Genomic DNA, 12,379 nt, shown 5'->3' with positions numbered 1-12,379 from the left:
AGTGTCCATTGATGGATGAATAGATCAGCAAAATGTGGTATATACATACAATCTAATTTTGACATATGCTACAACTTGGATGAATCTTGTGGACGTTATGTTGAAATGTTGATTTTGTTGGTGAAATAAGCCAGTCACAAAAAAAAAAAAGATATGCTGTATTCTACTTATATGTGGTGTCAAGAGTAGTCAAACTCATGGAGACATAAAGTAGAATGGTAGTTATTAGGGCCTAGGGGGAGGAGGAGAATGGGCAGTTATTGTTTAATGGGTATAGAGTTTCAGTTTTACAAGACGAATATTTGTATTTTACTATATAAAAAAAAATTGGGGAAAAATTAAGTACCTTAATTTATTTAACCAATCCTATTATTGGTGATCTTTTAGATGCTATTATTAATAATTGTTTGAAGATAATCCTTATACATACCATCTTGGGATACATTTTTAAGTATGTTTATAGGATAAATTCTAAGTATTAGAATTACATTAAAGAGTATACGCATATTTAATTTTGATAAATATTACGCATGAGAAAGATTCTCTTTGACCAAACTTTAGTCAGCCTCCTCTGAGCCTTCTTTTTCAATAGGCCTAACAAGAATCCTACTACCCCTGATGTCTCCTCTTAGTAATTTTCCATTTTCTGACACTCACCCTGTTCTTGGCTATAAATCCCCACTTGTCCTTGTTGTATTTGGGTTTAAACCCAGTCTCTCTCTCCTATTGCAAAACCCCTATTGCAAAATTTTTCAAAAATTTTAAATGTTTATTTTGAGAGAGAGCACAAGTGGGGGAGGGACAGACAGGGGGAGAAAAAGAGTCCTAAGTAGGCTCCACACTGCCAACTCAGAGTAGGGCTCGATCTCAAGACCATGAGATCATGACCTGAGCTGAAACCAAGAGTGAGATACTTAACTGATCGAGCCACCCAGGCGCCACCCTGTTGATATCTTCTTGAATAAATTCTTCATTACTGTTTTAACAAGCGTCAGAATAACTTTTTTAGTTAAAAAAAATTTTTTTTTTATTCTTAAGAAGACTCCACTCCCAGCATGGAGCCTAACGTGGGGCTTGAATCAAGACCTGAGCTGAGATCAAGTCCGACATTTTATTTTCTGGTGCCCCAGAATTTTTTTTTTTTTTTTTTTTTTACACAAATTGCCCTTTAAAAAGGTTGTACCAGTGGATCAAAAAAACAAGACTGAACTATATGTTGACTACAAGAAGCCCACTTTAGGATTGCCTTGCTGGCTCGGTCACTGGAGCTTGTGACTTTTGATCTTGGGGTTGTGCGTTTGAGCCCCATGTTGGGTGTAGAGATTACTTAAAAAAAATAAAATCTTAAAAAAAACATTTTAGATATAAAGATACTTGTAGATTAAAAGTAAATGATCAGAGAAAGTTCTATCATGCCAACACTAATCAAAAGAAAGCAAGAGTAGCTGTATTTATTTTAGAGAACAGACGTCAAACTAAGGAAAGTTATCAGGGATACAGAGGGACATTACATAATGATAAAACGGTCAGTTCCCCAGAAAGACATAACAGTTTCTAACATGTATGTGTCTGACAACAGAACATCAAACTACATGAGGCAAAAACTGATAGAAGTGCAAGGAGAAATAGATGACTTCACTATTATATTTGGAGACTTCAGCACCTCCTAGAAATGGATGGAAAACCAGTAAAGACATAGATGAACTCAATAACACCATCAGTCAATTGAATATAGTGGATATCCGTAGACTACTTCAACAACAGCAGAATACATGTTCTTCTCAGTTCATGTGGAACTTTCACCAAAATAGACATTTTCATAATCTATTACATTTCCTGCCTATTCTTCTAAGGGCCCGTTTATCTTTCCTGTAAATATCCTTTCTCCATTCTGTGAATTTTCTTTTCACTTTCTTGATAGTGCCTTTTTTTTTTTTTAAGTTTATTTTTATTTTTTTGAGGGAAAGAGACAGCAGGGGCGGGGGGTGGCAGAGAGAGAGAGGGAGAGAGACAATCCCAAGCAGACTCCACACTCAGCACGGAGCCTGACACAGGGCTCAGTCCTGCGTACCTTGAGATTGTGACCAGAGAGAAATCAAGAGTCGGACACTCAACTGACTGAGCCACCCGGGTGTCCCTTGATAGTGCTCTTTGATACACAAAAGTGTTAAATTTTGGTGAAGTCCAATTATTTATTAGTTGTTGTTAGGTTTTTGGTGTCATGTATAAGAATCTATTGCCAAATCGATGATCATGAAAATTTACTTCTCTAAGTAGGGGAGGAAGAAGTTTACTTCAACCCTCTGAAAGTCCATGGATGGATCTGAAAAAAACGACAAAGGCAGCATAACAGGAGAAAAGCACACAAATTTTACTGAATTTTTATGTGTACATGGCAGCCTTCTACAAGACAACCCAAAGAAATGACCAGAACAAGAAACTTTTATACCTTTTAGGCAAAAACATGTAAATATGTGAAGAATTGATAAAGGGATTTGGGCTAGAGGTGGTAATTTGTGAAGAAATAATTTTGAAAATAAGAATTAGTTTAACAGGGGCACCTGGGTGGTTCAGTCTGTTGAGCATCTGACTTTAGCTCAGGTCATGATCTCAAGGTTCATGAGTTTGAGTCCCACATCAGGCTCACTGTTGTCAGTGCAGAGCCCCCTTCAGATCCTCTGTTCCCCCCACACACCCTTCCCCCACTCACGTTCTCTCTCTCTCTCTCTCTCTCTCTCCCTCCCTCCCTCCCTCCCTCAGAAATGAAATAAACATTAAAAAAATTAGTTTAACAAGGTTTGTTTATATGCCTTCTCAGCCCTAAATACCCTGTGTCTGGTGATAAGGGCATCTCCTTTTCTTCTGATACCTTTCATACAGGAGATTTATCTCCTTTCAGGGAAGAAGGGAGAGAGTAGGAGGTCAAAGTGACCTTCCTGCTTCTGTTTGACCTTCCTGCTTCTGCTTCCTGCTTCTGTTTTCTCAAACTTCAACTTAAGATATTCAGTATGCCAAGGTGCCAAATTTGGGGGTAGCATGCCTGAAATACAGGTTGATCTATAAATATACATTAGACCAGTTAATGCCATGCAACACGTAATAGAAGATACAAAAAGGGGAAATAGGGGCCCCTGGCTGGCTCAGTTGGTGGAGCATGTGACTTTTAACCTTGGGGTCATGAGTTTGAGCCCCATGTTGGATGTAGAGATTACTTATTTATTTTTCATTTTTATTTATTTTGAGAGAGAGCGAGCACACACGCAAGCGGTAGAGAAGCAGAGAGAGAGGGAGAGCAAGAATCTCAAGCAGGCTCTGCACTGTCAGCACAGAGTCCAATGCAGGGCTCCACCTGGCAAATGTGAGATCATGACCTGAGCTGAAGTCAAGAGTTGGATGCTTAGGGGCGCCTGGGTGGCGCAGTCGGTTAAGCGTCCGACTTCAGCCAGGTCACGATCTCGCGGTCTGGGAGTTCGAGCCCCGCGTCAGGCTCTGGGCTGATGGCTCAGAGCCTGGAGACTGTTTCTGATTCTGTGTCTCCCTCTCTCTCTGCCCCTCCCCCGTTCATGCTCTGTCTCTCTCTGTCCCAAAAATAAATAAACGTTGAAAAAAAAAATTAAAAAAAAAAAAAAAGAGTTGGATGCTTAACTGACTGAGCCACCCAGGTGCCCATAGAGATTACTTAAAAAAAAAAAAAAGTGTGTTGTTTAATTTCCACATATCTGTGAATTTTCCAAAGTTCTTTCTGATGTTGGTTTCTTTTTTTTTTTAATTGTTTTTTAATGTTTATTTATTTTTGAGAGAGAGGGAGACAGAGCATGAGCGGGGGACGCGGGGCTCGAACTCACGGACCGCGAGATCGTGACCTGGCTGAAGTCGGACACTTAACCAACTGCGCCACCCAGGCGCCCCGAAAAAAAAAATTAAAAAAAAAAAAAAAAAAGAGTTGGATGCTTAACTGACTGAGCCACCCAGGTGCCCATAGAGATTACTTAAAAAAAAAAAAAAAAAAAGGTGTGTTGTTTAATTTCCACATATCTGTGAATTTTCCAAAGTTCTTTCTGATGTTGGTTTCTTTTTTTTTTTAATTGTTTTTTAATGTTTATTTATTTTTGAGAGAGAGGGAGACAGAGCATGAGCGGGGGAGAGGCAGACACACACACACACACACACACACACACACACACACAGACTCAGAAGCAGGCTCCAGGCTCTGAGCTGTCAGCACAGAGCCCGATGTGGGGCTTGAACCCAATGAGCTGTGAGATCATGACTTGAGCCGAAGTCAGGCACTAGTTGACTGAGCCACCCAGGCACCCCTGATGCTGGTTTCTAATTCCATTCCATTCTGGTTAGAGAAGGTAACTTTATGTGATTCCATCTTTCTATATTTATTGAGACTTATTTTGTGACCCAGCATCCAGGTCTATCCAGGAGAATGTTCCATGTGCATTTTAGAAGAATGTGTATTCATTCTGCTGTTTGAATGGAACGTTTTATCTATATTTATATGTTCATTTTAGTTGGCTTCTAGTGTTAGGTTTTTTCTTTCCTTGTTTATCTTTTGTCCAGTTCTCTCCATCACTGAATGTAGGGTGTTGAAATCTCCAATTGTTATTGTAGAATTGTCTCATTTCTTTCTTTAGTTTTGTCAGTTTTTGCTTTAGATATTTTAAGGTTCTGTTGTTAGCCCTATTGTGTATATGTATTGATGATTGTTTCTTTCTTTTTTTTTTTTTAATTTTTTTTTTTCGTTTATTTATTTTTGGGACAGAGAGAGACAGAGCATGAACGGGGGAGGGGCAGAGAGAGAGGGAGACACAGAATCGGAAACTGGCTCCAGGCTCTGGGCCATCAACCCAGAGCCTGATGCGGGGCTCGAACTCCCGGACCGCGAGATCGTGACCTGGCTGAAGTCGGACGCTTAACCGACTGCGCCACCCAGGCGCCCCATGATTGTTTCTTTCTTTAAAAAAGTAGGTCAGTTTTTCTTTATTGGTAAGCAGGCAGGTGGTAGGCAAGTCAGGATGCTGGGGAGCAGCTGAGGAGAGGGTTCTGCAGTTGCCATCACAGTATATAATTGCTATATCTTCTTGATGAATTGACTCTTTTATTATTATACAATTATTTTATGTAAATTATTATTTATCATTATTCTTCTTTGTCTCTTGTAACAAGTTTTCTCTTAAAGTCTCTTTTGTCTGATATTAGTATAGCTGCTACGGCTCTCTTTTGGTTACTGTTTGCAGGCAATATCTTTTTCTATCCTTCCACTTTTAACTTATATGTATTTTTGAATCTAAAGTGAGTCTTTTGTAGAAAGTCTGTAGTTAGATCATTTTTTTAAAAATCCATCTGCCAATCTGTGCCTAAGTCTCTGACTTAGGGTGGTTCAACTTAAAATTTTTTTTCTTTTACAATGGTACAGAAGTGGTACACATTCAGTAAAAACTACCTCAAATTTTGATCTTTTCTGGGCTGGTGATACTTGGTCCAATACCCTCTTGTGTTGCTGGATAGTGGCAGTGAGCCACAGTTTTCAGTCAGCATACAATCACAAGGGTAAACAACCAATACGCTTACAACCATTCTATACCCATATTACCATTCTGTTTTTCAATTTCAATATAGTATTCAGTAAATTATGAGATATTCAGCGCTTTACTGTAAAATAAGCTTTGTGTTAGATAATTTTGGCCAACTGTAGGCTAATATAAGTGTTCTGAGCACATTTAAGGTAGGCTAGACTAAGCTATGATGTTCAGCAAGTTAAGTGTATTAAATGCATTTTTGGCTTAACAGTATTTTCAACTTGGTATAGGTTTATTGGGATGTAACCCCATTGTGAGTTGAGGAACATTTCTATTTTATTTCTCAAATTCTGCATTACTGTCTTCTTTTTTGTTAGATATTTTCCAGTGTACCGTGTTGATTCCCTTCTCATTTTTTTATCATGTATTTTTTAGTTATTTTCTTAGTTGCTCTGGGGATTATAATTAACATCCTAATTCATAGCAGTCTAGTTTAAATTAATGCCAGATTAGTTGCAACAGTATATAAAAATCTTGCTGCTGTATAGCTCCATTTACCCCCCTTTATGTTGTCATTGTCACAAATTGCTTCTTTATACATTGTGTGCCCGTCAACATAGAGTTATAATTTTTTTTTTTATATTATTTCTATATGGATTTGAGTTTCTGTCTGGTGTTCTTTCATTTTCAGCCAGAAGGACTCTGTATAGTATTTCTTGTAGAATAGATCTAGCAATGAATTCTGTTTATCTGGGAATATCTTAATTTCTGCTTCATTTTTGAAGAATACTTTCGCCAAATTCACAGTTCTTGGTTTGCAGTATTTTTTCTTTCAGCAATTTGTATATGTTATCCTATCACTTTCTGGCCTTTGAGAACCAATGAATGAATGAGTAAATGAATAAATACACACAAACATGCGTGTGTGTGTGTGTGTGTGTGTGTGTGTAAAATCTCATTTTTACCTCTCCATTGGTATGCTGGTAAATGTTTAGTGACTGGCTTTCCAGGAAAGAAAATGTATGCACATATATGCATACATGTTTATTATAAAGTTGCTGATACAAAGGATGTATAGTACACCATTTATAAATAATAATAAAATGTAGAATAGTCTTTTTTTTTTTCAGTTTTATTTATTTAACTAATCTCTACACCCAGTGGAGGGCTCAAACTCATAATCTGGAGATCAGGTGTTGCATGCTTTTCCAACTCAGCCAGGCAGGTTCCCCCAAATGGTACTCTTTATTGTAAATCTGTAGCCAACTAAGTCTTACAGAAAGCTTTCATTGATTTGATTTTTTTATGGAGATTAATTTCACATAATAAAATTCACCATTTAAAAGTGAACAATTCAGGGGCACCTGGGTGGCTCAGTTGGTTGAGCATCCAACTCTTGATTTTGGCTTCAGGTCATGATCCCAGAGTTGTGTGATCGAACCTCGCATTGGGCTCCATGCTGAGCATGGAGCCTGCTTGGGATTCTTTTTCTCTCTCCTTCTGTCTCTCTCCCCTGCTCTTTCTCTCTTTCTAAAAATAAATAAATAAATAAAAATAATAAAAGTGAACAATTCAGTGCAGTTAGGACATTCACAATGTTGTCAACCACTACTTGTATTTAGTTCCAAAACATTTTTACTACCCTAAAAGGAAACTCATTAAAGAGTTGCTCCCTTTCCTCTCCCCCTGCAAAGACCCTGGCAACCACCAATCTGTGTTCTGTCTCTATCGATTTACCTATTTTGGATATTGCATATAAAATGGAATCATATGATACATGATCTTTTTGGTCTGGCTTTTTCACTTAGCATAATAGGTTCAAAGTTCATCTGCTTTGTAGCATGTATCTGTACTTCATTCCTTTTCATGGTGGAGTAATATTCTGTTGTATGTATACACCACAATCTGTTTATCCTTTTATCTGTTGGTGGACATTTGGGCAGTTTCTACCTTTTGATTATTGTAAATTGTGCTGCTATGAACATGTATATCCATACTTTTTTTTTTTTTTTTGTACCAGTTTTCAGTTTTTTGGGGCATATATCTAGAAATGAAATTGCTGGGTCATGTGGTAATACTGTGTTTAAGTTTTTTTTTTTTTAATTTTTATTTTTTTAACGTTTATTTATTTTTGAGACAGAGAGAGACAGAGCATGAACGGGGAAGGGGCAGAGAGAGGGAGACACAGAATCCGAAACAGGCTCCAGGCTCTGAGCTGTCAGCACAGAGCCCCACGCAGGGCTCGAACTCACCGCGAGATCATGACCTGAGCCGAAGTCGGCCGCCCAACCGACTGAGCCACCCAGGCGCCCCCTGTGTTTAATTTTTTGAGGAACCACCGAACTGTTTCTTCATAGTTGCTGAACCATTTTACATTCTTACCACCAACATATGAGGTTTTTCGTTATTTTAATTTTGCTAAACTTATGTATCCTTATCTAACCTATGGAATTGTTTGGCAAAATCACACTACCAATTAGCATTTGATTGCTATCCAGTTCAAAAGAAGTTGCTAACCTCGTGGTGAACAAGTACTATTTTAACATGAATGCTGATTGATATTTTTGCTTATGTTAACAAGTGTGATGAAAATGAAACAACAAAGGCATATTTTTTAAATTGAAGTATAATTAATGTAAAATATCCTGTTAGTTACAGGTGTACATTATAGTATTTTGGTATTTTTACACATTATGAAATAATCCCCACAATATGTCTAGTTACCATCTGTCACCATACACAAAGGTATGTGTGTATGTCTTTATATGTGGGCTGTCTTTCCCTCCTGGAGGTTCTTATCCAGAACTCAGTTCTGTTGCCTCCTGTTTCATTGATGCCTTCTCTCACATCTGGTCTGAGTTAACTTCCCTCTACTTTATCACCTACTTATTCATCATCATTTCATCCAGTGTAGTTTCTTCATAACTCCTAGTATTATCAGAAATTATTCATGTATTTGCTTGCATGTTAATTGTCCTTTACTCCACTAGACCATAAACTCCAAGAGAACAGGGACCTTGTCTCTTGTTCCCCACTGCCTGGAACAGTGACTAACATATAGTAGGTATCAATAAATATTTGCTGAATGAAACAATGAATACTCTAAATAAAAGATAAAAATGGCTTCCTTACACATGGCTTTATCAAATTCTCTTCTTTAGTGTAATCCTTATTAGATAGAAAAATATATAATCTTACAGGTTTTTAAAACTTGTTTATATTTGGATTAGTTCGCAAATTCTGTTTGTTCTTGGATTTTAGATCTTGGACTATATTGTAACTGTCATGATGAAAATATTTATCATCTATAAGTGAACCTTCTTGATTAGAACTTCAACACAAACCTGTCTCATGCTGAATTCTATATTATAACAGATTCTGTAATGATTAATTGCCTTATAGTATATTTAAAATTAAGGGGAGAAAGTATGCTAAGAATTAGGTTTTGAAGAAGGTATAATAATTTAATATTTGATGATTTTTTTAACCAAAAAATCTTGAAGGTAAAATGACATTGAATCGAAGAATTTGTTTTACTAAGACTTTAGAAGTGCTTTTTATCAGTGTAAAATGCCTCTGTAACGATTGTGTTATAGTGGCAAAGTATAAGAAAATTGTTTCTTTTTCTTTTGTTGAATTACCTTTTTAAATTGATAAATTATCTTTTGTTTTTAAAGTTTATTTATTTTTGAAAGAGAGAGAGCATGCATATGAGAGCATGAGCATGGGGTAGGGGCAGTGAGACCCAGGACTCTGAACTCAATCTTAAGCAGGCTCCACGCTCAGTGTGGGGCTCAGACTTGCAAACCATGAGATTATGACCTGAGCTAAAATCCAGTTGGATACTTAACTGACTGAGCTGCCCAGGTGCCCCAAGTTGATAAATTATCATACCAGAGTACATTTTAACTTTCAATGATTAATGCAGAAAGCATTGGGTGAATAGATTTATAACTCTCCAAAATAAAGCTTTTGGAGAGTTAAAAATAGAAATAGAAGAATTTTTTTCCTGCAATGAACTATGCTTTTTGGATGTCATTTTTAAAATTTTAACACCAAACCTAATATCCTTATCTCTTCCACATTTAGGTTCGATTAGTGATAGTGGATGGTATTGCTTTTCCTTTTCGTCATGACCTAGATGACCTCTCCCTTCGTAGTCGATTACTAAATGGTCTAGCCCAGCAAATGATCAGCCTTGCAAATAACCACAGATTAGCTGTAAGTATTATTAGTCAAGAGAACTTTATAATGAAGTCAAGATTGTATAACATAGCAATGTCTAGAAATAGCAAAATAGAATTTGACTAAAAGCAAATAATGCAGACACAGTTTTGAATGTAGTTTTGGTTTGATTTCTGGAAAAAATTAATTCTAGACATAAATGTTTCTATCAGTTTTCCTAGAGAATAATAAGCATAATCAAGATGCTGTATTTTATTTTTATTTATTTATTATTTATTTATTTATTTTTGTTTTATTTTTTAAATTTACATCCAAGTTAGTTAGCATATAGTGCTATGATGATTTCAGGAATAGATCCCTTAATGCCCCTTACCCATTTAGCCCACCCACCCCCCCACAATCCCTCCAGTAACCCTCTGTTTGTTCTCCATATTTAAGAGTCTCTTATGGTTTTGTCCCCCTCCCTGTTTTTATATTATTTTTGCTTCCCTTCCCTTGTGTTCATCTGTTTTGTCTCTTAAAGTCCTTATATGAGTGAAGTCATATATTTGTCTTTCTCTAACTAATTTCACTTAACATAATACCCTCCAGTTCCATCCCCGTAGTTGCAAATGGCAAGCTTTCATTCTTTCTGTTTGCCGAGTAATAATCCATTGTATATATATACCACATCTTCTTTATCCATTCATCCATCGATGGACATTTGGGCTCTTTCCATACTTCGGCTATTGTCGATGGTGCTGCTATAAACATGGGGGTGCATGTGTCCCTTCAAAACACCACACCTGTATCCCATGGATAAATGCCTAGTAGTGCAATTGCTGGGTCCATAGGGTAGTTCTATTTTTAGTTTTTTGAGGAACCTCCATACTGTTTTCCAGAGTGGCTGCACCAGCTTGCATTGCTACCAACAATGCAAAAGAGATCCTTTTTCTCCACATCCTTGCCAACATCTGTTGTTGCCTGAGTGGTTAATGTTAGCCATTCTGACAGGTGTGAGGTGGTATCTCATTGTGGTTTTGATTTGTATTCCCCTGATGATGAGTGATGTGGAGCATTTTTTCATGTGTCGGTTGGCCATCTGGATGTCATCTTTGGAGAAGTGTGTATTCATGTCTTTTGCCCATTTCTTCACTGGATTATTTGTTTTTTGGGTGTTGAGTTTGATAAGTTCTTTCTAGATTTTGGATACTAACCCTTTATCGGATATATCATTTGCAAATATCTTCTCCCATTCCATCGATTGCCTTTTAGTTTTGCTGATTGTTTCCTTCACTGTGCAGAAGCTTTTTATTTATTTATTTATTTTTAAAATTTTTTTTTTCCACGTTTATTTTTTTTTTTTACTTTTGGGACAGAGAGAGACAGAGCATGAACGAGGGAGGGGCAGAGAGAAAGGGAGACAGAATCAGAAACAGGCTCCAGGCTCTGAGCCATCAGCCCAGAGCCTGACGCGGGGCTCAAACCCACGGACCGTGAGATCGTGACCTGGCTGAAGTCGGACGCTTAACCGACTGCGCCACCCAGGCGCCCCAGAAGCTTTTTATTTTGATGAGGTCCCAAGAGTTCATTTTTGCTTTTGTGTCCTTTGCCTCCAGAGACATGTTGAGTAAAGTTGCTGAGGTGAGGTCAAAAGGTTTTTGCCTGCCTTCTCCTCTAGGATTTTGATGGATTCCTATCTTACATTTAGATCTTTCACCCATTTTCAGTTTATTTTTGCGTATGGTGTAAGAAAGTGTTCCAGGTTCATTTTTCTGCATGTTGCTGTCCAGTTTTCCCAGCACCGCTTGCTGAAGAGACTATCTTTATTCCATTGGATATTCTTTCCTGCTTTGTCAAAGATTAGTTGGCCATATGTTTGTGGGTCAATTTCTGGGTTCTCTATTCTGTTCCATTGATCTGAGTGCCTGTTTTTGTGCCAGTACCATACTGTCTTGAAGATGCCATGTTTTAAAATGGACTTGTTTGATAAAGAAATACTACCTTTGGTAATTGCAATGTTGGGTTTTTCTTGTCTAAATATACTTGATTTTTTGGGAGGCAGCTGAGTGGCTGAGTCAGTTGAATGTCCAACTTCAGTTCAGGTCAGAATCTCATGGTTCATGAGTTCGAGCCCTGCATCAGGCTTGCTGCTGTCAGTGCAGAGCCCTCTTCGAATCCTCTGTCCCCACCCCCACCCCCGTCTTCTCTCTCTCTCTCTCAAAAAAATAAACATATAAAAAAATGTTTTTTTGAGAGACAGAGCATGAGTGGGGGAGGGGCTAAGAGAGGGAGACACAGAATCTGAAGCAGGCTCCAGGCTCCGGGCTGTCAGCACAGAGCCTGACGTGGGGCTTGAGCTCACAAACTGTGAGATCATGACCTGAGCCCGTTGGACATTTAACTGACCAAGCCACCCAGGCACCCCTAAAAAAAATATTTTTAAATAAATATGCTTGATGTTTTTCAGGTAAGTTCTTTCAACATCCCCAGTTTTCTTTTACTCTGGGCCTTTTTATTAGTATGTGTTGTATAATCACAGACCCAGACCAATAGAAAATTTACGTAGTGTGAATAACCTGGATGATTGGAGATGGAGCTAACTCTTCTAGATTTCAAATATGAGGTTAGACAAACATAAGTTCAGAAGTGAAGACATAAAAAGGAGTGAGGTAACAATCTTTTTT

The 12,379-nt window shown here is 37.7% G+C and overlaps 1 protein-coding gene across 1 annotated transcript in view; it reads left to right on the top strand.

Annotated features, from left to right (window-relative positions):
- RAD51C (RAD51 paralog C) overlaps positions 1-12,379 on the top strand; it is a 37,475-nt gene that overhangs the window by 6,075 nt on the left and 19,021 nt on the right. The window contains exon 5 of the mRNA XM_043583921.1: positions 9,618-9,749. Coding sequence (XP_043439856.1) covers positions 9,618-9,749 — 132 coding nt within the window. The remainder of the gene's footprint in view (positions 1-9,617; positions 9,750-12,379) is intronic.

Source organism: Prionailurus bengalensis, chromosome E1 (genome assembly GCF_016509475.1).
Source record: "Prionailurus bengalensis isolate Pbe53 chromosome E1, Fcat_Pben_1.1_paternal_pri, whole genome shotgun sequence".
Taxonomy (NCBI): Eukaryota; Metazoa; Chordata; class Mammalia; order Carnivora; family Felidae; genus Prionailurus; species Prionailurus bengalensis.
This window is presented reverse-complemented; position numbering and strand designations above follow the sequence as displayed.